This window comes from Podarcis muralis, chromosome 2 (genome assembly GCF_964188315.1).
Source record: "Podarcis muralis chromosome 2, rPodMur119.hap1.1, whole genome shotgun sequence".
NCBI lineage: Eukaryota > Metazoa > Chordata > Lepidosauria > Squamata > Lacertidae > Podarcis > Podarcis muralis.
The window spans coordinates 77,131,857-77,158,153 of record NC_135656.1 but is presented as its reverse complement, the minus strand read 5'-3'; the positions used below and the strand labels follow the sequence as shown (position 1 = coordinate 77,158,153).

At 42.3% G+C, this 26,297-nt stretch overlaps 1 protein-coding gene across 3 annotated transcripts in view; it reads left to right on the top strand.

Moving 5' to 3' along the window:
* The window catches only part of VGLL4 (vestigial like family member 4), a 100,275-nt gene that overhangs the window by 12,901 nt on the left and 61,077 nt on the right, over positions 1-26,297 (top strand). Inside the window, exon 1 of one of the 3 annotated variants that reach the window (XM_077924831.1) lies at positions 20,956-21,518. The exons of 1 other annotated variant lie outside the window; for it this stretch is intronic. Coding sequence is in view for 1 of the 2 variants with exons in the window: in XM_028718895.2 (XP_028574728.1) it covers positions 21,434-21,518 (85 nt within the window). In the remaining variant the exon portion in view is untranslated. Of the gene's footprint in view, positions 1-20,955; positions 21,519-26,297 lie in introns of those variants that run through there. One more of the 3 variants, XM_028718895.2, reaches the window with a different exon arrangement.

Sequence of the window (26,297 nt, the reverse complement as noted above, 5' to 3'; positions counted from 1 at the left end):
TGGGATGCAGGGTTCCCCAGCATGGGCCTCCAGAGGTTTTGGACAACAACTTCCATCACCTACCGTTGGCTATGTCATCAGCTGGTGCTGATGGGAGTTGTAGTCCAAAAAACTTGGAAGGCACCACGTTTGGAAAGTCTGAATAACAATTGAGCTTAGACAGTCCATTTTTATTGGCAGATCTTACATATGTTTTCATTCGGTATGCACATTAGTAACATTTCCGTTCCTAATTTTTTTAACTTGGTTCTTTAAGAAGTTTGAAAGAGAAAAGGCCCCCAATCAGAAATAATGTCATGGTTACTGCCTACTTGGAGAGGGGAGGCAATTGAGCTGTTTGCTTGTGTAAATGGCTCCTGAGCCACTTTAGGACCATAAATCTTCCCAAAGTGACTTACAGTACCCCCCCCAACAAAATAGAAACATCGGAAATAGTCCTTTCTTATGTGCCCAAGGGTCCAGCATCGAGGGCCATCTGGCGGTTCCCTCGCTGCGAGAAGTGAGGTTATGGGCAACCAGGCAGAGGGCCTTCTCGGTAGTGGCGCCTGCCCTGTGGAACACCCTCCCAGCCGATGTCAAGGCAATAAACAACTATATGACATTTAGAAGACATCTGAAGGCAGCCCTGTTTAAGGAAGTTTTTAATGTCTGATGCTGTATTGTTTTTAATATTCGGTGGAAGCTGCACAGAGTTGCTGGGGAAACCCAGTCAGATGGGCAGGGTATAAATAATAAATAGTAATAATAATAATTATTATTAGGGTGAAGCCCAGTGCTTTCCCCCCTAGAAAAATAGGTGCTGGCACTGAGTACCCATGAAGTTGTTACAGTAAGTGCCATACTTTTTAATAACAACGGTAAGAGGAGCTGGTACTACGTACCCTTGAGTACCTCTGAAAAAGCACTGGTGAAGGCAGTCTTTCAAACAAGTCACCCCCAAACTGCTTTAAGAATATCACTCAGTAGGTCTGTGTTCCAATTTTTTTAAAAAAAATATATACTTTTTAGTAAATTGTGGGTTATATTCAGTACTCAAAAGGGACCCATTGAAATGAAAGAATTTTAGTTAGTCCTGTTCTTCAGCTTCATTGGGTCAATTCTTGAGTAGGACTAGCATTGGATGCAGCCCAGATTTGTACTGTTTATGAGTAAATAAACACTGCCGAAGCTATGGTTTTGTAGAATAATACTGATCAAGCGATACACACATACAGAAGATCAGACTAAAATATTTTAATCTGGTAGGATTACTTGACAACAGACTCCCTCCCCCCCCCCCACATAACCGACATATCATATTATCATGAGCTGCTCTACTGACCTAAATGCAAACAGGTTGATATTTGATCACATCTGTTGCTTCCCCACAGGCCAGGTTTTAGCCTTTGTGGTCCACTTCTCTATTTGATTTGGTTGTTGTTGTTGAGCTGGGCAGCTACCATGTTCCATAGGCAACATTTTTGGTCTTGTGGCCACTTTTAAAGACATGGCACCTCCCACTTTTTGAACTATATTAGAATGTTTCTTTCAGCCTAATCCCAGCAGCCTGGAGACAATATTGTGTACCCTGCTGGAGATCCCTGTTCTATAGTGTCAGATGCTGGTGGTGGTTGCTCGTGAGTAACCACCTCACCTGTCTTTTACTGGACTCTGACCTGTCTTTTACAGGTTTTATTGTGCAAACTATTTACAGTACAGATCTACCAAGTTCATGTCCGTCTCAGTCACTTGCAGAATCCGGGAGTGTCCCCTTCTGGCTTCTCCCCCAACATAAGAACTTCAGCACCTCAAGTCTCCTCCTCCCCTCCTTACGTTTCACCCCTCTGCGCAAGCTGGGCAAAGGAAGTGCCGTGCGTTCCTCCTGGCCAGCCTGGCGAGGTGAGGTGCTGGGGCTCTTAGCAGCATCCTCGAGCCCTCTCTCCCTCTGCTTGGCTGGCCCCTTCCCTCTCTTCCCCACTGGAGGTGTGGCTTTTCTCACCGCTGGAAGAGGAACTGCTCCTCAGGAGTTTCGGATGCTTTCTGTATTCCCTGCCTCCCTCCCCGTTCTGATGGCAGTCCCCTGACATATAGCAACAATGAAACGATCAAAGTGATATGTGTTGTTAATACTAGTTGTACTACTTAGAACCAAGAATGCTTTAGAAGAAACCATAAGATTGTCAAATTGAACCTTTTAGCCAAAGGCAGAAGACTGCATATATCAGTCCTCTTATAGAACAGCCTAAAATGCATTCAAACTCAATGTGTGTATTTCAAAATGGTAGGCATTAAACATTTTGGCCCCATTTCAGGGAAAGCTGTGTTGCATCTAGGTACTGTTTGAATTGATATAATTTTCAACATTAGGTCATCCCAAGGATTTTAAAGAAAATTTAAATCCAGTGATCTTGATTGGATCAGCGTGTCTGTAAATGTGGCAGCTCTTCATATCCCAGTAAGGGGAAAGGACTTCAAGGTATTGGGTACACTGCTTATTATTGCTGTTAACTTTTGGGAAGAGCCTGACTATTCCTTGCAATTTGTTACTCACCAAGTGTAGTCCAAAAGACCCATCAAGGGCTGTAAAAATCCCTGTGTTTACTTGGAACTTCAAAAAAATGAGGGTGGCCATGTAGATTGGGGGGCGGGGGCAAGTTTTATCCAGATATGTTGAACTATCCAAACTGAAAGGTGCTTTCTGTTTACCTTACAGAGTGAAAGAGAAGGTTCCAATGAACTGTACTATTTTCATCTGCCCAAAAGATATTTGGGTTTGTGTTCGTCAAACATTGCCCCTCCCCTCTTGCTACATGGCATATTGCCTCTTTGAAAACAAGGGGATTTCAAACACACTTTGTAATGCCATGTTCAAAGGAAATCAAGATGCCCTTGGGGAAGCCTAACTCCTTGGCCATGTCTAACAAAATCCTTTGGATCCTGGCCAAGTAATTAAAAGGATATTATACTAGTATAGTGTATAAATGGTGCAGGCAAAGTGGTGTAATGTTAAGCTTCTAGATACTTTTGGGTAGCATCTGTTGGGGTTTTAAATGAGAAGAGTGCGTGTTCATTGTTTTACAGACCACAATTGCCATAGTTAAATTATTTTTAAGGAAAGCATTCTCCATGGAAATTTGCCCTCTGACCTTGGGTTTGTCATGTTTAAATGGACCTGAGCTTGTTTCGCTATAAACCTATTGGTTGATTCAGTCTGACGTAATGACGGCATTCAGATTTATCATATTTCAGCTTCATGACCTGAACTGAAAATGAGCCCTCTGCGCTCAGAAGAGGCAACTTTGCTCCTTCTTTCATGTAGGTGGGGAAATGACCCAGAAAGCTGGAGTTGACCTTAATTTCCAGTGTGGATGTAGAAGGAACCTATGCTTAATGGCTTCCAAGCAAGCCAGGATCTGACAGGCAGCCAACTTTAAACCATAGCTTGATATCCCGGTTTGTTTGACAGCTATTAACCATAATTTCCTAGTGCGGATAAAGTGGGGAGCTGTGGATAAATGTGGCTTCCTTTGCTGTGTGTACAAATGTGGGAGCAAAAGCAGCTGTGTGCAGGTGGTTTGTTCATATCTCTGCTTATTAAACTGAGGTATGATGGTCCAAGCATGGCCAGCATGTTGCTTCAAGATGAAAATCAAATGCAGATGATAATTTTTTTAATGGGTTTGTGTAACACTTAAGTGAATTTGTTTCTAAATTACAAGCATATACTCTTTCTAAATAATAAACTAGGTAATAGAAATGAATATCATTGTCATTATTTTAATAATAGTAACTATATGTATAATCCACCCCTGAAGCCGAAGGTTCCAAGAGTAGTATGCAACATTTCATCAAATGTAATGCAAAGCATTAAAATGTAGTATACAACAGGTGACTTTAAAATAATAAAATCCGTAAACAGCTTCAAAAGAATCAGTCTTTAAACCAGCCATTTCTGTAGGCCTGAACAAGAATGAATGTCATAAGTATGCATCCTACAGGTCTCTATTTAGATTTTAATGGGTTTAATGGGCAACAGAGAACTGAGACTAAGCACTATCTCTTCTCAGTTACTTATTTGTAGTGACCTGCTTGCCTCTTGTCATGCACTAAGATTAAAAGATGTTTGGATCAGAAATTGATGTTATTTATTAAATTAGTTGTTTGCACTATTCCAAACGAAAAGGAACACTGTGATCTCGGCATCATAAAGAAGCCTTTCCTAGCTTCTAAATGTATATACATATGCCTGTTTGCAGCGCTAAAAATTCACATCCATTCTGTTTTGATTCCTTAGTTATTTTAGATTCAATGCAAGTTTTTGGTGAGAATTTTAGGAGCAATAAAGATAGAAAAGTTATATACAGCTTCTGAATGTTTGATGCACCTCATGTACATTATAGTGGAAATGATTGCAAAAAGTACTGGCTTTATTTTCCTTTGGTTAAAACCTACCAAGTTTTACTTTCAGTAGACTCACTGGAATAAATGGACAAAAGTTATTGGTTTGTTTCTTAAAGAATTGTATTCAGCAAAACGCTAAGAAGATTATTTTTAATAATAACAACAACAATTTTTATTAGCTTTCAACCGTGTATAAACAAAACAAGAAGTTTTTCCCATTCCCATCCTCCTCCCTCAGGAAACAAAGAATAATATATACGATTTTGTCATAATTCCATAGGCATGGTCGGTGGTTCTACTCATCAGGATGTTCATTTCAGCATTTTGTAAAGGGGTACCAAACTTTTTTTAAAAAAATCAGATGTGTTGTTTAAGGCATGTACCCTCTTTGTTAGTTTTTCGGTTAGGGAAATTAGCCATACATTCCGTCTCCATTATGTGATATTCCTTTCCAGTTCTGTGCTTATAAACAATAATGCTAAGGAGATTGTTCTGTCTTTTCTGCTTGCCTAGTAGAACAGTCTTACCTCTCCTTCCCTTGTGTGTTGTTCTGGGGAATTCTCCCGACCCTCCTGCAGATTTGGGGAGCAAATGAGGGGGACGTCCCACTGATCTACTGGGAATCATTGTGCTGGCTTCCACTAGTGGAATATGGCACACTATATTTCTATCCTACCCTTCCTCCCAAAGGAGCCCAGGGCAGCAAACTCCAAAGAGATACAGGGGGAAACACTTGCATTTGGGAGCCCCACTGGGAGCAGCTCTACCTGAGAGCTCTAGAGTGGAGCCAGCTGCTGCTCTGTGGCTGCAAAGCAGAGGATAGGCCAGATCTGGATCTACCTCACCAGCCTGATCCAGTTCCCCACTCCTTTGGAGTAAGCAGTGTGCTTTTTGTCATTTGAAATAAGCTTTAACCAGTAAGTCTGGAACCACCTTTCATTTTATATAAATACGATGCTCTCATATTAGTCCCTTTGCTTTGTTCCTTTCCATCATGAATCACTGTTTAAAAATCAACACGTGTAAGTGAAAATAGTCACACACCTATGTTTATTTAAGAATAAATGCCAATATACCAAATGGGGATTTGTTATCCAGTAAACTAATAGCAACCAAGACCATTCATGTTTGCATAACATTCGAGCAAACGTTCACAAATATATTCACACTTCAATACCTTTCTCTGCCCATCTTCAAATGGAAGAGAGGTGGTGATTTTCTTCCTTTGTGCAGAAGTGAAAAGTCTTTTTTTAAAAAAAAAATAATAATAATATTCATGAGTTGCAGTTATGATTTCTTAATGGAGACCTCTCCATCTCCCTCTTCTCCAGCCACAAGTGCACAGAATGCACTTCAATCCCTGACCTCAAAATGAATCTGCATTAGTCTCCTTTTTGGTGGTTCCTCCGCAGTTCCCTTTTTATTGCAACATACTGGTTTTGAACCTCCCATAACTTGAGGCCAAATAGATAGCAAATAGATGTGTTGATGATAGCAACATATTTTCCCCTCATGCGTGTCTTGACCCATTCTCTTTATCATCAAATGGCGTATGGGAAGTGATGAGTGCTGAATCTTCCCTGTCTTCCTCCTGCAGCTTACCTATCCTCATTCATTTGGTTCAGGGCACTATCCTGCCTTTCCTGCTCACTTCTGGGTATTAGAGCAATGAAAGAAGACAAGTGCCAAGAACTGCTGACTAAAAGAAGATAGTATATGTGCTCATTTTAATGTTAAAGTAGCTGTGCCTTCTGCTTTGCATTGTGATGTCATGTCAGAATTTGATACTGAGGGGTAGACTTTAACCCATCACTGTGACTCTAGGGTAAAAAGAGAAATACCAATTTACAACCCAACTGGTTTTTAAGAAAGATGCATCGGTGCAATTCAAGCCACGAGGAAGACGTGTATCTGTTAACTGCTTATTATTTCCACATAATGCCTGTTATTAACTGTGTGTTATGTTGTTGTTGTTTAGTCGTTTAGTCGTGTCCGACTCTTCGTGACCCCATGGACCAGAGCACGCCAGGCACTCCTGTCTTCCACCGCCTCCCGCAGTTTGGTCAGGCTCATGTTTGTAGCTTTGAGAACACTATCCAACCATCTCATCCTCTGTCGTCCCCTTCTCCTTGTGCCCTCCATCTTTCCCAACATCAGGGTCTTTTCCAGGGAGTCTTCTCTTCTCATGAGGTGGCCAAAGTATTGGAGCCTCAACTTCACGATCTGTCCTTCCAGTGAGCACTCAGGTCTGATTTCCTTAAGAATGGATGCGTTTGATCTTCTTGCAGTCCATGGGACTCTCAAGAGTCTCCTCCAGCACCATAATTCAAAAGCATCAATTCTTCGGCGATCAGCCTTCTTTATGGTCCAGCTCTCACTTCCATACATCACTACTGGGAAAACCATGGCTTTAACTATACGGACCTTTGTTGGTAAGGTGATGTCTCTACTTTTTAAGATGTTGTCTAGATTTGCCATCGCCTTTCTCCCAAGGAGCAGGCGTCTTTTAATTTCGTGACTGCTGTCACCATCTGCAGTGATCATGGAGCCCAAGAAAATAAAATCTCTCACTGCCTCCATTTCTTCCCCTTCTATTTGCCAGGAGGTGATGGGACCAGTGGCCATGATCTTCGTTTTTTTGATGTTGAGCTTCAGACCATATTTTGCGCTCTCCTCTTTCACCCTCATTAAAAGGTTCTTTAATTCCTGCCTGTTATTTCTACCAAATGCTTTAAAAATTCTTCACAAAATGTGTGATGCAATAAATAGAAGAACCTTTGGCACTCATCCGTGCCACTCTGCCCGTGCTAGAGCATTAAGCTGAAGTTGCTTCCCAGTTCTTTATTTTAAGATTGTAGTTCCTTTTTTGATCCGAAGGTACAGATATAGTTTAAATAAGGAACTGGGATTTGAATATCTCTGCACCCTTAAATATGTTCTGGTCTATTCTTAATGATACATATCACCAATGCCCTCTAAGGTTTCATATGCCCTATAAGCCCTATATGCTACAGTGGCATATATTTTTGTTTTTGAACATGCACTATCCAACAGAAGGCATAGAACATAGATAAGGAACTGGATTCTTTTAGGGTATGGCCTGCTAATTAGATGGATGTATGAGTACGAGTGGCCCAAAGTTTTGGGGTATAGAGATGTGGGATTTGGAAGGAGGTATTTGAAATGGAGAAACTGAGGGCAGTGAGAGGGTTTGAATCCCCCTCCCCTGCCACTTTGTGCTCAAAATTGCAGTCTCCTAAAGTTAATTTTCATAGTGAAAAATGTACAATGATATGTCCTAATGGTCAGGCACATAACCTATTGTTTACACTGTTGGGCTGCATAAAGCATTGGTTTGATTCACATGTAATACTAAGCTATATTATAGCTTGCTGTCAACATGCAAGCATACTGTTGTCCAGGATGAAAACTGTTGCCACTTCACTCTTCTCCTGCTACACTACCTAGAGATAAGCCTTAGCTTGACTCAACATGATGTCCAATCGCAGAATCATGATCTGTCTCAGCAGCTGTGGTTTTCTTCCTGGGTGCCATCATGCATACTTGTTCATGGTAAGTCATAGTTTGACTTAGTGGCCATGTTCACATGCAACACTGTGACCCTTCCACCAAGGAGAGGCATTGTGACCATGTTTAGGCACCTCTGCTTGAAACACCATCTATGCTTCCTGTTCATACACATCACTGGTGAAAGTGGTATGGCAATAAGCAACAAATAGGTATTCAAAAGTTTGCCACTAGTTTGACATTTTGGTTCATCCTAATTAAAGTATTGCATAACTTTGGGGTTTGAACAAATAGCTAGGTGACTTTTCTTGCTGTTTCACGGTTCATGTTGCAGTTTGTAAGTGACATTCTTATGAATAAATACATGTAGCTTTGTAAACTACCATTTTTAGTTCAACACAAAAGTCTAATTCCATCCATCCAAGAGGGCCACACTTGTTGAGAACTGAGATCAATAAGCAAGACAGGAGAATTGCCCTTGAACACTGCAGGCGCACACACATTTGGACTCATTTGTTTTGAAATGGAAATAGTAAAAAAAACATAATATGATAACTTAAAATGTGGGAGATGTCTGAATGCTTTCTTTTTCAAAGCATACTTGAATTTTAATAATAGGGTGAGAAGTAAAATGTAAAAACATAACATCACAAAGAAGGTCTCTTTGCTGAAATACAGAGATTCTGTTCAGTTCTGTTCTCCATGACTCAAAAGTTTCTACTCTGAACTTTTAATGGTAGGAGTCATGTGTGCTGCAGATGGCTTTTCTAACAATTACCCCTGTAATATGAAGTGTAATTCATGTGCTCCGCTATGCTGAAGTCACCTTGATTACTCATGAGGAAACTATGCAAAAAGTGAGCAGTAGGAGCTGTTACTACTACTACTCTTGAACACACATCTGAACATGACAGAAGTACAGAGGCTTACAAAGATTTGTGTAGCAATTACTTTTCCCTTTTTGAATTACTTCAGTTGACACATGGACCACAGAGAGGCAATTATGAAGCAAAGGTTAAGGGGCTGGCCTTTACCAGCCGAGTGTTCTTGCCTTATGGTAACGATCAGCATGGAAGATAGCCACATTTACAACTTGTGTAAAGGCATCATAGTCCTTTTGATACATCAGGAGAAGGACTGTAACCAAAGTAGTGTCATTGCCTTGCTGTTCATAGTTTTATACAGTGCTAGCAGTGGCAGAGGGGCTCAGAAGGGCCTTCCACCATTCTGATCTGACTGTGTTGCCTAGCATAACGCATGACCCAGAGATCTGCCCTGGGTGACCAATTGAGACTTTGGTTCTGTTCCTAGGGAAAGAACTAGCAGGGCCATAGATCTGTAGGCTTGGGGCATTGCATTTTGGATAAGTTAAGGTGGCAGGTGACAACCGTGGACATGAACCAAGCTTGGCTCCATTCAAAACTGGCACTACTGTCCACCTATGGGGAAGGGAGGATGGTCAGTGCTGCTGCTGTGGCAGAAGAGAGGGCAAAATACTCCACAACTGCATTGCGGGGGAGGGGGGAGAGAGTGTATTTTGGGAGGGGGTAGGGGAGTTGGCAGCACCATACCAAGGGCCTCCAGAAGTCTGGGCCTGGTTTTATATAATGCGGATAAATACACACAACATACAAAATAGATGCTTCAGTTGAGGCTTAATAGTTTAATCCTCTACATGTCTGCTCAGGAATAAATCCCAATGGGTTTATTCGTATTTGATGGCTGCCTAAATCTCTCACTGCTATGCCTCTAAATACCAGCTCCTGGGAATCACACATGGGAAGAGTACTGTTGTGCTCATGTCCTGCTTGTGGGCTTCCCATGGGCACCTGGTTGGCCATTGTGAGAAAAGGATGTTGGAGTAGATGAGCCTTTGATCTGATCCAGCAGGACTCTTCAGTTAAGTAGGACTTTCATTTGTGCTCTGATTTAGTTAGGGTTCTTAATCCTATTTGTTTGCATGCCAGTGGAACTTACACTGGAAGGAGAATAAGAGAGGACATGAAGGTGTCTTAATCCTAAATTCAAAAGCTTGCAGATGACCCATTACTCCGGTAAAAACATGATTTCAACAGAATCAAATCCCCATAAAGTCTTCTAAAGGAGAGAGTTGTAGTTCCTTACGCGACACTGAGTGGGGTGTGTGGTATTGTGGAACCATTGTGTTCTGAGCTGCTTGTTAGAGTATGCATAGACTGGTCATAGATTGAAGTCAAGAATGTCTCTGCTCTGCTGACTTGTGAAGACAGTGCATTCGTTTAACATTTGCTACAAACTTGTCAGAGCAGTTTTCTTTCTGTCTCTGTCTTCTAGTTAGCCCCAGGAGGAATTCTGACTCAGCTTCCTTATGGGTGCTGTTGCTCCAGTACAGCCTCTACCTATATCCGCCAAAGTGCCTTAGGCTGCAAAATCAGTAATTCACCTCCAATCTTTCATTACTGCTTTTCTTGGTATTTCCCCCCCCCCTCCTCCCTTGACTTTGGCAAGCTGCATTTTTAAAAGCCATGGGTGGAATTAAAAGGTGTGCTGTTATTACCAGCGTTCCATCTGCGCAAGCATATCAGCTTGCCAGATGATATAACACCCCCCCCCCCCCATTCTGGGAGTACTCTTGATACCCCAACCATATTTCAGGGGGCATAGGGAGGAGCAGGAAAGTCATGTTTGTTACCTGAATTCTACCCCATGTTACCTGTTTTCAAATTCTGACATATTTCAGATGCTACACTTTCTCTGAAGGTTTATGGAGTTAGTCCAGCTTTGCTTTGCTTTCCAGCTGGACGCTGCAGATAGGGGTGGCACCAAAAGCTGCAAATAGTGGAGGCACTATGCAACAACATTGGAACGAGAAGAACAAAGAAGGACAATGTAGGTTTTGAGAAGGTGCGAGCTGTCTTTCATTTCGTGAACTCATAGAATCTGTATGATACTAGGGAAAGGAGAGGGACTGCTCACCCCTATAGCTTTCCCTATGACTGCACAGACAGGCATGTACGAACATCACTGTAAAGAGGAGGTACTCTGTTCACTGTCTCTTGGCTTTCCAGTGCACTGTAGTTCCAGCAGGTCAGACAAGTTCTGCATGAAAAGACTCATGAATTACTAAACTGTTTTAAATGGAGAGGGTGTGGTATTGAGCAAAAGATAGTAGTGAGCCAGGAAATTGATTCCTCAGGCAATTCTCATCATTTATGTATTTCATTAATTATATTTCCTTACTTTGCCCTTTGCAAAATAGGTGGTGTTGCAGGTGATACTGGTATGCTGGATGAATTTTAACCCATTTTCTAAGTAGGATTCTATTCTTGCATAACAATGTTGGTTCCTTGAGAGGAGTAATCTATCACTACTGTACAAGATAAGTCTTCTATATACAGGTTTTCTTTGGTGAGACTCCTGAGGGGTAAGAATCCATGGTATTCCTGAATTCCTTTCTAGTGCATGGACTATAAATCCAACACACAGTGCTCCTTTCTAATGCTTTTGGTTGCCACTTGGCTAGGAACTCCCTTTCCTGGCCTAAGCTGATCCTGGCAAACTGAGTAGAAGCATTAGCCAGAGTGTTTGAGTTGTATGTAATACAAGTCCTGCACAGAACAGAGCAATTGAAATTAATGGACAGGAATAACTCGGGTCCATTAATTTCACTTGGTCTAGTGTGAGTAGGGCTCACATTGGATATAACTTGTGGAATGCTCTCCTCAGGGAAGTTTGCCTGACGCCTTCATTATACACCTTTAGGCAAAAACATTCCTTTTTAACCAAGCCTTTGGTTGATTTGATTGGCATGCTATGCCCTTTTAAAATATATGTGTGTGTTGGGGGGGGGGGTGTTATTACAGGTGAAGATAGAAATCAGTGTCCAAGCAATGCTGCAATATTTTGTTTTGAATTGCTGACCCTAGCATGGGGAAAGGTTTGGGCTCTGCTTCAGGCATCAAAATGTCTTGGACCAGCACCAATCCCCTGGCTTCATTTTGCAAAAGCAGTGTTTCCTAATGAAGTTGAATGGAGAAAAATACATGGCTAGAGGAGGCAATCTTGAAATATACCACTGGGTTTGAGGAAAGTGTATTTGCAAAAAACAACAACTAAGAGGCATGTAACAAAGCTTACTATATTTAGTAGATGTCAGCATCACTCTTACTATGCTGAATCTTTGAATATTATAGGATAAAGGGTTTTTAGTTTTGCTTGCACTTGCCACTGCAGGCAGAATTACTCTTCTGGGAGGGTTAGCTTATTTTTAAAAGTATTATCTTAATCTTCTTAATCTAAATGTCTGTGAGCAAGATCTAATTCCTTGCTCCCATAATGTGTTTAACAAAACTTCTTAATAAGAGTAGGAAAAAAGTTAATGAAAATACACCTAATTACTGTAATAGGCATTGCCTTTCTGCTTCAGATAACTACAATTTCTTAAATATACACTTTTGTAGGTAATAGTTCAGTTACATATTCTGTTGACATGAAGTGCATTGGCTAAGAGTCAGGATGTCCCTGTTTCAAATGTCACCTTAGCCATAAATCTGTTAACAGCCAAGACCTTATCAGTGTGTGTATCTCTATATCTGTATAACAAAATATGTATTTGCATGTGGACACACACATCAAGGATTCCTGACTCTTAGTCAGCATGATTAAGTTCCCAAAATGTGACTCTAGGTTTTTTTTAGTGAGTTTTTGTATATGTGTGTTTAAAAACAGGATAGTTTTTCTATTTAAAAAAGAGAGCAGTACAAATCTGAATATTCAAATATATTAGGACACAGAGAAGACTCATCTAGAAGGGCTTATAGATGAACTTTTAAAATAAAAATATGAAGGTACAGAGTCTGAGGCCTGTGCCTGAAGGTGCCAGTGAAGCTTTTGCAGGTGTCATGTTACCTGTGGGTGCTAGGGCTGGGCGATATCAGCTTCTCAGGATGGTGATATATCTCTAGCCAAACATCGCAATATAGTGATACATCATGATGTTAAAAAGCGGAGGGAGGAACAAGGAGCATCTGCCCCAGCTCTGTGAGGTGGCAGGCTGAAACCACTGCCGCTTCCACCACCACCACCACCCAGTGCAGAGAGGAAGGAAGCCAGAGAAGATAACACACAGGTAAATGCCCCCTGCGATATACTGCTGGGTGAAGGCGCCATCACACTCTGGTCCTCAAACCGGTCCTGGGTGATGTATCAATATCTTGCCCAGGACTAGTGGGTGCTCAGCTGGTGACCCCTGCTTTTGGATCAGACAGGATAGACATACTACCTGGCTTTCATGTCTTCATAGGTTGTGATATTACTGGTTTTGCTTGTCAAGGGAATCTCTTTTGTTGCCTTCCCAGCTTAGATTGGGTGCAGCACTATTGGATGCCAGTTTTCTGGACAGCGTGGTAGCCAGTTTGAATGCTTCCACTGCAGTACATGTGGGCATGACAACATGTGGATGTCCTACCCAATACTGCATCACAACTTTCCCCATGGAAAATCGCCTGTTGGAGGCTGACTGCAGCTGGGACTTGTCAGAGGCTTGATGCTACTGAAGCCTGTTTCCACGGATCCTCACAGATGCTGTGGGGTTGTGCATTCCTGCCACAGAGGGAAAAGCCATGAGCTAATCCTGTTCCACACATTCCCCACAAAACCCACACATCTAACAGAGTGCTCCTGGACAAAGACTAGTTCTCGAAAACCAAGGAAGCAATTGCAGTTCTTTCCAGTTGCCTGTAGGGGACAGTGTTGTATTAAATATATATCTGGAAATTGATGTCTGTATGTGTCCTAGAATTCCCATAACAATTCCTTTGTTACAGTGGGGAGAGGGGCTGCTGAAGAGTTTTCTGGAACCTCAAAGACTTGTGGCATAATTTTCTTATGGACTAGGCGCCACTTTATGTATCTGATAATGTGTAATGTTCAGATGGCAGTTACATAGTGGTTACAGAGAGAGAGAGAGAGAGAGAGAGAGAGAGAGAGAGAGATTGTAAACAAAGGACCCAAAAGGCCATAAAATGCAAGAGATAGTAGTAGGTCTGTAGTATTACTAATCTGAGCTGAAATGTATGCAAGATAAGAACAGAGTAGCCCATTCACAGCAGCAGTTACTGCTAATTATCTTTTTAGCTATGCTGGCCTTGTGTAATGACTGTAGTGGAAAAGAAACCCACATTCTTTTAAGTCTGATTTGAATGGAACGTGTGTGTGTGTGTGTGTGTGTGTGTGTGTGTGTGTGTTACATACATACATACATACATACATACATAGCCATTAGTATTCATCCCCCCCCCCCCATGTGTCACACACAGTTGGCCAAAGGCAAATTTTTTTTTTTACACAAAAGAATGCAAGTCCACTGAACCTATCATATCATAGCTTTTAAGGTGCCATGAGGCTTTTTTGTGTTTGCTGTTGAAAATATTTATAGTACAGTGGTACCTCTGGTTACGTATTTAATTCGTTCTGGAGGTCCGTTCTTAACCTGAAACTGTTCTTAACCTGAAGCACCACTTTAGCTAATGGGGCCTCCTGCTGCTGTCGCGCCGCCGGAGCAGGATTTGTGTTCTCATCCTGAAAGAAAGTTCTTAACCCGAGGTATTATTTCTGGGTTAGCAGAGTCTGTAACCTGAAGCGTATGTAACCTGAAGCGTCTTTAACCTGAGGTACCACTGTATTTCTAAATGCTACAGTAGTGCAAAGCAACAACCAACATCCTGAAATGAAAGACTTGGTGGTTTCTGGCTAACGTGAATAAGTATTATCAATAAATGTAGATTATGAAAGATGCTGGTATTTGTCTTTCTCATGTCCAGAACGCATTGCACAATGACACATGCTTAGTGCTGATTGTATTTCAGTCTGTGCTTCATGCATACTGGTTACATTCTTACTGAATTATTTTATAAGGCCTGTGGGAATCATTTCCTTGGAATAACAGACAAAGCACATTTTTTAAATGTTAAAGGTGGTTTTTAGAGGGAATTTACAACTTCTTTGCAATAACGTTTATTAGCGTGTGTATGGGGATGAGTACTTTGGGTACACTGGATTTCATATAGTGGGGCTTAAGGCTAGGTAGTGAGGGAAGCAATTTTCCTGCTGCTTGCAGCCTTGCCCCTGCCCCCTGCAATATATCACTGACAATTGCTGCCCAAAGTAGGGGGAGAGATTTCCATTTATGGTCCCTAGCAACCTTATGCCAAATTTGCTCCAGAACGTTGACAGATGCGTGATTGGATGAGGTGAATCGTACTGAGAGAATTAGCAGCATCTTGGTGTGTGACATCAATTACCTGGATAAGGCTGTTGGTCTATGTGTCAATCACTGTGATCCAATATCTCACTGCCCTGTCTCAGATAAATAGATGTACAGCTCTTCCCACCACACAGCCTATTCTGGAAGCCCATAGCCTGTTAAACTGAGCTATGCCCTCAAGGTGAGAAACTGCCTCATAGAGATGAGGTGGAGCGGCTGACAGAGTGGTGCAGAGCTAACAACTTGCTCATAAATACAAGGAAGACAAAGGAGCTTGTGGTGGACTTCAGGAGACAGAAGAGCAATGTCCAGCCACTTTTGATTGATGGGGTCTGTGTGGAGAGGGTAACAACGTTCAGATTTTTGGGCACTGAATTACAAGAGGATCTGTCCTGGAGTGTCAACTCAAGGGGGCTTGTGAAGAAGGCGCAGCAGAGACTGTACTTTTTGAGAATTCTAAGGAAAAACCATCTTCTGCAGAAACTGCTGCTTGCCTTCTATCACTGTGCCATTGAGAGCGTGCTCACTTATGGCTTATGTGTGTGGTACGGAAGCTGTACTACCCAGGACAGGATGGGGTTGTGCAGAGTTGTTAAGGCAGCAGAGAGCATTGTTGGCTGCCCACTCTCCACCTTAGAGCAGATTTATGCCACAAGGTGCCATAGGAAGGCACTGGACATAGTAAAAGATCCATCGCATCCTGGTCACTGTCTCTTCGAGCTCCTGCCGTCGGGACGGAGATACAGGACGATGAAGACAAGAACGAGCCGTTTTAAGAACAGCTTCTTCTCCAGAGCAATCTCGGCCCTGAATGGGAAGCCTGGACTTTGAAAGTCATCTAATCTTCCTTGCCGTACTATACTGTATTGTTTTAATTAGTGTTTTTATGGAGCAGTCAAGTAATTTCGTTGTCCCCGAGAGGGGGTAATGACAATAAAGATATTATTATTATTATTATTATTATTATTATTATTATTATTATTATTAAACTGCCAGTGCATCGTTTTTGTGAATGTATCTCTTGCCTGTGAGACTAGATATTGTCCGCTTCCAGTGTCCCTGCATCTAGTGCTGCTTCTGGATGTCTGGGTGGTGGCAGTGGCCAGGAATGTGCCCCCCAGGCCCCCCCCCCCAAGATTATTATGCCACCTACGCCCTTTCACTGAATGATTGTGTCCTGTTTCTATCCCATTTGCCTTAGTAATAGCCATACTGGTACATGCTGTATGGTGCTGCTGTTCAAGAGTGTTCAGAAATGCAACTGCTATACTAGTCACTGACCCTTGGAATACATCAAGGGTTTGTCCAGTGGTAGCTCTGCACTAGTGGAAAATGCTTCTGCTTGTAACCTCCCTCAGTTTGCAGTGGGTAGTGTGGATTAGTGAAAATCAGGTACCATGTCTGTGCAAAGCAACCACTGGATCCAGTCTATAATTCTCCTCCTTAGGTGGCAGGCTGACACAAAGAGAATAACCAGAGTGAGCAATACATTCAGGTGGCTGAGTGGAATCCTTAAAAGGTGCAGTGCTTCAGACCATTTAGGAGTTGACAGTGTCAACACAGCACTTTGAATTGGGCTCAGAAGCAGCCTGGAGGACAACCATGATTATACTTACGACGATTATTCTTTTTTTGGTAGTAATGCTCCCTCCTGTGAAAAGGCTCTTACTCTTGCATGTTGCTTCACTTTGGATACACTTTGAAAATGGTGCCTTTGTTGTTTAGTTGTTTAGTCATGTCTGACTCTTCGTGACGCCATGGGCCAGAGCACGCCAGGCACTCCTGTCTTCCACTGCCTCCCGCAGTTTGGTCAAACTCATGCTGGTAGCTTTGAAGACACTATCCAACCATCTCGTCCTCTGTCATCCCCTTCTCCTTGTGCCCTTCATCTTTCCCAACATCAGGGTCTTTTCCAGGGAGTCTTCTCTTCTCATGAGGTGCCTATCCCCCCCCCCAAAACAGCATTTGTATTGTTGTTGTCAGTTGCTTTAGTTTTAATCTGCTTCTGCTGATCTTGTTGTTTGCTACCTTGTGGGTCCTTTGAAGTGCAGAAGGGTAAAGTATGTGCACGTTGCAATGTCTTGCTTGCTTTGTGTAGTGAGGAGCCACAGTTCTAATCTTTCTGTCTCTTTCCCCTCCCTATTGGAATGTATGGTAGGCTTTGCCCTTGTGGGGGTCATATTTAAATCTGTCAAGGATTTAAGTGGTTGTGTGCCAGCATCCAGCTTGCCATGCTGTCACTAGACCTGCTTTCACAGTGTGCATTCTTCCTTGTCCAATTGGCTCTCTTCCCTCTCGCTTGCAAATTGCTTTTTCCTCTTGTGCAGACACCAATTACAGCATTGTCTGTGTGGAATGCCTGATACCACAGCAAGCCTTGAGCCTTTCTCTGGGGTGGGCGTAGCTTTTGCTTTTTGGACAAATGTCCTATATACTGTCCTACGGACAGGGCTGGTTGCTGTGTCTAGAACAGAACACGCCTTTCTTTTCTCATCCATAGGATTGTTCCTGGCAAAATGCTTGTCTGAGTTCTGAGTGGCGTTCTTTGTTTTTGTCGTCAGGGGATTAACTGAGGACCCTAATGAAGCTTGTGGCGACAGGTGTCAGTTTGCTGTTCCTCGAGTCATTGGAGCATGGAGGCATCATAAGAAGAGGAGATACTGAGGGGTGGGGTGGGGGTGTTGATTTCATTCATGTTATTATCATGGTGTGTCTGACATTGCTGGTCTTTGGTGCCTTCCCAACCTGGGTACTGTAGAGATGTGTTCCGCACTTGGTGTGATGATTCTTGGGTCCCAGTTGCCAGGCATGTTGTAGAAGTAGCCATCAGTGTTGCTGCAACTGTTTGTTTCTACTGATAGAGTTTTGCTTTCTGCTTAATTGCTGAGAGTGCAGAGGATTCATTGATGCTGGTGGGGCACTGGTGTAGTCCCAAAGTAAATGAAAACTTATTAGGAGACCAAATGAAAACAGGCTATTATCAAAGCCCACAAAGAAATAGCATGAATGCATAAAAAAAAAGGTTAGCTAAAATTTATAGAGATACTAGTCTGCAAGATGCTCTACAGTTTTAGAAATAAAAACAGTATGAAAGAAACTTAGGATTGTTGATTTTATGAAGGTAAATTTTAAACTGAAAATGCAAATTCAGACAACCCAATAAGAGAACTATGACCAAATAACCAAACGATCAAGAGACCCTCAAAATAAATGACCTTTATGAAAAGGTTAGTTGCCTTTATGAAGAAGTCAACCTTCTAGTGTGAACCCATGGTTATAGAGCCTAATGATTTATTATACCCTCATATGCTGCCAGAGCTACTTACAGTATACTAATAAAATAATAATAATAAAAAGTCAGACAAGACAAATCTAATTTCTTTAGATTGGTTGGTAAGGGAGTTTGGATGGAGAAGGGATTGAACAGGGCTTTTTGATACTTCTCTACAGACACAATCATAAGTAAAATGAGTGCACTGGGGACAGAAGATAGCATTGAAAAGTTGGATAGACATGTTATTTGAAAACTAGGAAGTAAGCAGTAGTCTGCAAGTTTCATTTTTTTAGATGATTTCTTTTTTGATACCTTAATTGCAGTCTTGTATTTTAAGGAGTGCAAAACTGAGTTTGTTCACCAGAAGCATTTCCCCTTTGAAATTTTTTTATCTTAAATCCTCATATTGCCATCTTTTAAAAAAATAAGCTTTGAGAATTTTAAAAGCTACTGGGGGAAGGGGATTCTTGGAATACCTTCTGGTAGAAAGCAAAAAAATCCATGTGCTGGTCATATTCCTCTAAATTTCTGCACACCTCCTTTGGAAGACTATAAATATTGGTTGATTCTGGTTTAAGACTTTTAAATCTAGGATCAAAGCATTACAATGAATTTTAGTTTGCACTCCTAGACACAGTACTGCCTCCAATAGCTTCTCAATCCATGTCCTTTAAGAAAGTTTCAAGGCCAGAAGATCCCATTTATCTAGAAACTTGTTTTATTGCTGAATTGTTTCATGCAATTAGAAAGCATTCCTTGATATCCAGACTAAATTTGTCTTGTTTCAACTTTAACACTACTACTTGTTTTTCCTTCAAGGACTCTGATAACTGGCTGTTTCTACCCCTTCCACTGCTTTTTAGAAGCCTTTTGAAAAGCGCCTTAATCTCTTTTCTAAGTCTCTGGTTCTCAAATAATGGCATGGTTTGCACTACTACCCTAAAATCTGCTACATGGCACATCCAGAACTATGCAGTGCCCTCGATGTAGCTGGAGCAATGCTGCCAGGTTCTTGCAGTGAATTTCCGTCTCCAGTGCAAGCAGACGTGGTCAGAGACCACATTTAGAAACTGGGAACTGAGCAAGGAAGTAAACAGCAATGCCCCTTTTCCTAAGCCAATCAAAGGGGGCACACAAAATGTGGGCCAGGGAAGCACTCTCCCAGAATAGACTTCCTGCATCCTTTCTGGCTGGAGTCCCGTGACTGAAGCTTTCCATGCTATCTGCAACGTGAAAAATAGACCATATTTAGACAATCTTCTTTATAAAATAAACATCACAATGTGGCATCAAGCTCTGATGAAGGAGAATCCAGCATCTTCTGCGGCATTCTGTTCCACTGGTGAACACTCGTATTCCCCCTCACCCCCACCCCAGGAAGCTCTTCCCATTGTTTGGTCAAAACATTGTGTTTTAAGAAGTTTACACTTGGGAGAGGCATTTAAACAGCTTTTGGGTTACAGTGACATTCTCTTTGAACGTGTATCAAATGAAGAAATTTGACTTGTAAAATGTAGGTGTAAGCGTGATAAGTGGCAGCCTCAGTAGAAGCTTGGTATTTAATTCTCTTTTCCTAAGCGATACTTGCTTCGAAATGTCCCATTAAATCCTGGCAAATATGCTTAGGATTGCAACCTTCAGCTCCTTAAAATAATTTTACCTGACAAAGAAGTACATAAAATACATAGGATATTGTTGTCAAAGTATTGGATATCTCACTGCCTGGCTCCACCCTGCCCTCCGACCCCAATTTTAGTTTTAAGGCATTGATCTGCTATGGAGGAAGCAACGGATTGAATTTTATTGGCTCAGGATTTATATAATGACTGGTTATGGATGCTCTACCTCATGGGATGATGCGCTTGCATCTGTATAAACAACTAGGAAAGTTTAGGTTCAAGGTTTGGAGTGTAGGAAAACAAACCACATCCTGAAATAAGAGCAGTGGAGAGAGAAATCCCTTTTGTTTCTTTCAAGGCAGAGAACGATCAAATAGTAAAACCCTTAGATACTAAAATATACCCTTTATAACTAAAAAAAATTTTTTTTTTACAAGTTTCTATGACTCTTGATGTGTTTCTGGCTCAAGTGCAGGTGGCAGCTTATCTAATGGTAACAAAGACATAACTTTTTTTAAAAAAAACAGCGTGTTTTCATAGTTGAAGGGAGATTAATTTGGAGTTGCAAAAAGCTTATAAGCACAATTAAACTGAAACAGTGAGAAAATTAAAAGAGGTGTTTGGCTTCTGCTCCAGCCATTTCAAAACTCCTTTCAGAGGGGGGGGGGGAGTTGTGTGTGTATCTAGCTAGCGCTCTAAGCAAGAGCTGCTGCTTATTTCTTTTTCAATTGTGCAGCGGCAACTCTGCTTCCAGTAAGGGCAGAATCTGACATGGCCACTTCTGTGCAGTCTTCAGCTCCTCCTCCTTCCCTGTCTTGCCTTCAAACACTCAATACATTTAGAGACTGATCTTGTGCAGAAAATATCCCTGACATTTGAAGAGCTCCAGGGATTCACTGAGCATGCTCAGTCATCTCCGTCTGCTAGAAAGAGGAAGCTAGTTTACATAGGAGTCATACCAAGCATAGCCTGCATGTCAGTGCAGTTAACTTGCAGCGGGCTGTGAGGAGAATTAGCATGTCTTTGTCCTAGGAAGTCTTTGCCATTCCAGTTTCCCCCTCCCCCGCCCGAAATTTGGCGTCTGATCTGTAAGCAATTTTTAATTGCAATTGGACACAATACATTTCAAACTCTGTCTTCGTTTCTGAAGCCTTTGAGGGGGATTTCCCCACCTTTGCCTGCCTTTTTTTAAAAAAAAAACTCGGTTGTGTTTTTTTTAAAAATATACTTTGTTTTGATTAGTCGGAGGCTGGGCCTTGAGCTTGTGGAACTCGGGAAAGAGCCAGGAGCTACTCGCAACAGCATTTCCCCCGTGTTTTTGTCGCTGATTTTTTGGGGGGGTGTTCAGGGCGGAAGCAAGCAAGCTGGTCTTCTTTGCTAGCCCACTCAATGCTATTTATGAAGATGGACCTGTTGAACTACCAGTACTTGGACAAGATGAACAACAATATTGGCATTCTCCGCCAATATGAAGGTAACTTAAGCTCCGGCGTTATGTCTTTGTAAGTTTGTGCTGATCTCTTTTGCTTGCTTGATTTGGGCAGTGGCCTGCCTTTTCTGCGTGGAAATGCTGATTTCTCTCTCTCTCTCTCTCCCCCCCATTTTAAAGCCAGGAGTTTTGTGTTTTCTCCGGGAGACATTGATCACTTGGAAGTAGTTTGCTTGAGGGAACTATTGTTTAACGCCTGTCTCGCCGTTTTGAAAGCTTTCCTGTGTGCAGATGTCCACCCCCCACTCGAAAATAAATGTTGTTTGTGCGCTCTTTTCCTTCCACACGGGAGTGTAAGGGGGTAGTAGCGTGACAATGACTGGATGGCAAGTTGGCATGTTGTGTACGTGTTCTCTCTCTCTCTCTCGGGTCGCCTACTGTCTTTCGGGCACAATGGGAGAGTTTTTACGACTCTGCTCCGGGGATGGAAGGGTGCCTGTAGTACAGAATACAGAGTGCCCCTTTGTTTGACTTCTCATTTCCTGTACAGCTCTGAGAAAGCTCTGACACAGAGGGCTGCCTCCCCTTCCCTTCCCCTCCACAATCCCACATCTCCTCCCTCAAGAACCACCTCAAGCAAGCCTGCCTGTAGCAGAAAGAAATGCACACAGCCGCTAGGAAACCCAACTTCATGGCCGTCATCTTCTGGGTGGATTCTCTCTCTCTCCCCCCCCCCCGCTCCCCACCCTCATGTTTGCTCGTTTCCTGACAGAGAATTGTTTGTTACCAAGTTTTGCAGTAATGTCCCGTCGCCCCACCATATGGATCCTGACCACAGGAGTGGTAGAATTTCGCTGCTTTTTTTTTTTTTAACTAGCTGAGTTTTTAACCTACGTGCAGTTTGAACAGGCTGTAATGGCTTAGTTTTTAAGCGAGGAAAGAAAGGCACCACTGAGCTAATTGTACTTGGCAGGAAGGCTGTTTTTCTGTTGCCACACACACAAACATTGCACAAATCGCTTTCCCCCCATCCTACTCCTTCCAGATTTTCAGTTGGAAAAATTTCCATGCTTGTTAAAGAGAGTGGCTTTTATTACGCTGGCCAGTAAATGATACCTAAATGCAAACCTGTTAAGTTTGGGGATGGGGGGGGGGGGTAAACAAACAAGGCCTTGTCAGTCTGTTCATGTTGGAAGCAGGTCAGCTGAAACTGAGTTACTGAGGAGGGTAATGATTACTACAAGGGGTGTGTCTGCTACCTCATGATTTTAAATGTGAAAATACTAAATTTCAATGTTTATTATACATTTGGAAGAAGAGATCAGTGGGATGGCTCAGTCCCTTATCTTCAGTGTTTTCAGAGCTCCCTTCTCACATGTTTCTGAACTTCCTCCAGACTTTTTTTGCTGGTAGTAGTTGAACTGTTTTAAAGAGGCCCTTTGTTGACATGAGTCTAATATGCTGTTATGTTTAATATTTGCTGCTTTCCTCTTTTTCATTATCTTTAACGCTAAAGTTAAAATGTGTATGGACAAAATAAAATGGAGAACAAAACTTGGAAAGATTTTATAACTGGGCATTCATATTCTTGTGTTTTAAAATTTATGAACATGATCTCATGTCAAATGTATGGTGAATATTTAAAAATCTTCCATGTAACTACCATAATCTTGCTATTGTAGATCGGTATAAGCAGTGATGATTGTCTTGGGCACAATCTAGGCACTTTTAAATCTCACTGATTTTAGTAAATGTGTGAGTAACTATGTCCCTTTGGGGTGGAGGGGATTATTGGTTTGGACTAAGTGTATTCAATTATAACAAGCTCATTTCTGCTTACAGAGCATGCATTGGAGATAAATGCATTTCATTTTGTGTTGTTATCTCCATTTTGGATTTTTTAGAATTCCAACAGAACTTAAACATTCCTTGAGGAAAGCACTTTGCAGCTGCAAGTTTTACATGACAATAGAATTGGGGAAATTCCTGAAGCAAATGTGTTAACTTTGGTGATGTTCTTATGGATATTTGCATGCAAACACCCCCCCCCCCAATACTATGTAATGCCTTTGCTGTCCTTTTTGAGAGGTTAGTGAAGTGTAAACAAAGAGTAGAATTTTCTCTGAGGAGGAATATAAACCCTCTCTCTTGAAATATTGTTACTATGAAAACATAAACATTTTCAGAATAGGGCCTTCTCTGCATCTTTCTAGGATGGTTCCTTCCCCAAGAGAGGATTGCTGTATCTAGAAAGGGGAGCGATGAAGATCTCAGAATATCACCACATGGCTTCACTGAACATAGTCTTCCTTTCAGGAACTAAACTTCTATACATAAAGTGCATGAAAGTGTTATGGAAGTGAATCATATCCATCTGCATAACCCACTTATATGACCATGATCTATAAAATTAGTAGGGGCTTTCCAAATCTCTGTTTTTTATGCCACAAACATGCATTTGTTCATTTGAAGTGGTCTCTCCTGAGGTAGTACTTCCTTGTAAGGGATATTGCAGTTCCCCAGCACTTAAGGAATAATAATAATAATAATAGATTTTATTTATATCCCGCCCTCCCCAGCCTTAGCCGGGCTCAGGGCGGCTAACAACAATAAAACAGTACAAAAGTACAACATAAACAACACTCTAAAATCATTCATTCTAAAATTAATTAATTCAAGCCACTGGCAGCCATTGGGCCAGAGCTCCGCGAAGATTGCTGAAGGAGGGAGTCAGGCTGTGCCCTTGCCAAAGGCCTGGTGGAACAGCTCTGTCTTGCAGGCCCTGCGGAAAGATATCACGTCCCGCAGGGCCCTGGTCTCTTGTGACAGAGTGTTCCACCAGATCGGAGCCACAGCCGAAAAGGCCCTGGCTCTCGTTGAGGCCAGCCTAACTTCTCTGTGGCCTGGGACCTTCAAGATGTTTTTATTTGAAGACCGTAAGTTTCTCTGTGGGGCATACCAGGAGAGGCGGTCCCGTAGGTACGAGGGTCCTAAGCCGTATAGGGCTTTAAAGGTTAAAACCAGCACCTTAAACCTGATCCTGTACTCCACCGGGAGCCAGTGCAGCTGGTATAGCACCGGGTGAATGTGATCTCGCAGCGAAGACCTTGTAAGGAGTCTCGCTGCAGCATTCTGCACCCGCTGGAGTTTCTGGGTCAGTCTCAAGGGCAGCCCCACGTAGAGCGAGTTACAACAATCCAGTCTGGAGGTGACCGTCGCGTGGATCACAGTGGCTAGGTCAGGGCGAGAGAGGTAAGGAGCCAACTGCTTAGCTTGGCGGAGATGGAAAAATGCCGCCTTTGTTATAGCTGCAATCTGCACCTCCATGGAAAGGGAGGTGTCGAAGATTACACCCAAACTCTTAACGGACGGTGCTGGCACTAATTGCGCCCCCGCAAGAGATGGGAGTTGCCCCCCCAATCGACAAAGAATAGATTGTCGGGGAAATGTGATTCTGTTCCCACCCATCCTCTTCATCTACCATTAAATTGCTAACGTTATTGTTGTTTAGTTGTGTACAACTCTTCGTGACCCCATGGACCAGAGCATGCCAGGCACTTCTGTCTAATAATGATTGCCAAATGGAAGGTAGTTGTGCACCACTGGATAGTGGTTAAGAGGTGAATGGTGATGATCAGCAATATGAATCTCTGTCATCCTTGTCCTTCATTATTCTCTTTTTGGAATTGTTTGCTGGATGACTGCCCCTGTGTTTTCCATCTCAGGAGCTGGTTTGCACATCCATGCCTTTGCCTTTACTATGAACTGCTTGTATTGGGTCTTCCCTTCAACTTCTGCCAGTTAACTGTGTGAAAATCCCATCCCTTTCTCAGTACACAGACATATTGTTAGACTTTGAAAATGGAGAGCGGACTCCTGGTTGCCTCCTTGCTGCAAGGCTGTTGCAGGATGAATGAATGGACCACATTTGATGCCATGCGTATTACCGTACATAATAAAATGCAATCAGTGGAGAAGGGGGCACACATTAATCTTGGAGTACTTCAGAGCATGTGGTTATAATGCATATAATTGCAGGATCAGTGCCATGTTTGAGTGGCACCACAACAGTGTTGCACTTGTGGCTGCCACCCTGGTGGGCCCCATGAGCTTAACACATGGTAGGAGGATGGGTGGCAGTACACATCCAGCAGCAGTGGAGATGAGCAATGGCACACAACCCAGCACTCTGGTAGGAAGCACCTGGTGAGGTTGCTATAGCTCCCAAAATGTCTCTGGATCCTACATTAGGGTCCAGAGGCATTCTTTAAAATTGATGTGGCATTTGCAGCCATGTCGCTCAGTGCATCTCTTGAAATTATGGATCATTAGAAACATTTTTAAAGAGGCCATCTTCAGTAGTGGGCTCTCCACACTGAATTTGCATCATTTGCATCTAAAATATTCAGATGACTCAAACAAGTATAATTCATTTATGCTGTTTATGAATTGTCCCCAAATGCAAATTATATTCTATAAAATTTACTGTAAAAAGCAGTGCATATTCTTCCATATTTATGACTTTGATGTCCCTTTTGGCTTATCTACAGAGGCATTTTACTGCACATATTTTCTGCTTAATCATAACCTGGATTCCTTTGTCTGCGGCTTGTGTGGGAATCTGGCTTCAACAACACTGGTGACAAAATAATGCTGATAACCTGGTGGTCTTGTTGATGGGAATGTGTGCTTCCTGTGGGGGGATGTTTTTTACTTAACAGGAAGACACCGCTTCTGCATAGCTGTGATTTGAGTCGGGTGAATGTTGGCAGGTTTGTGTGAAGCAGAAGTTGGGACTGGATTAGAAAGTTCATTCAGAAGTGT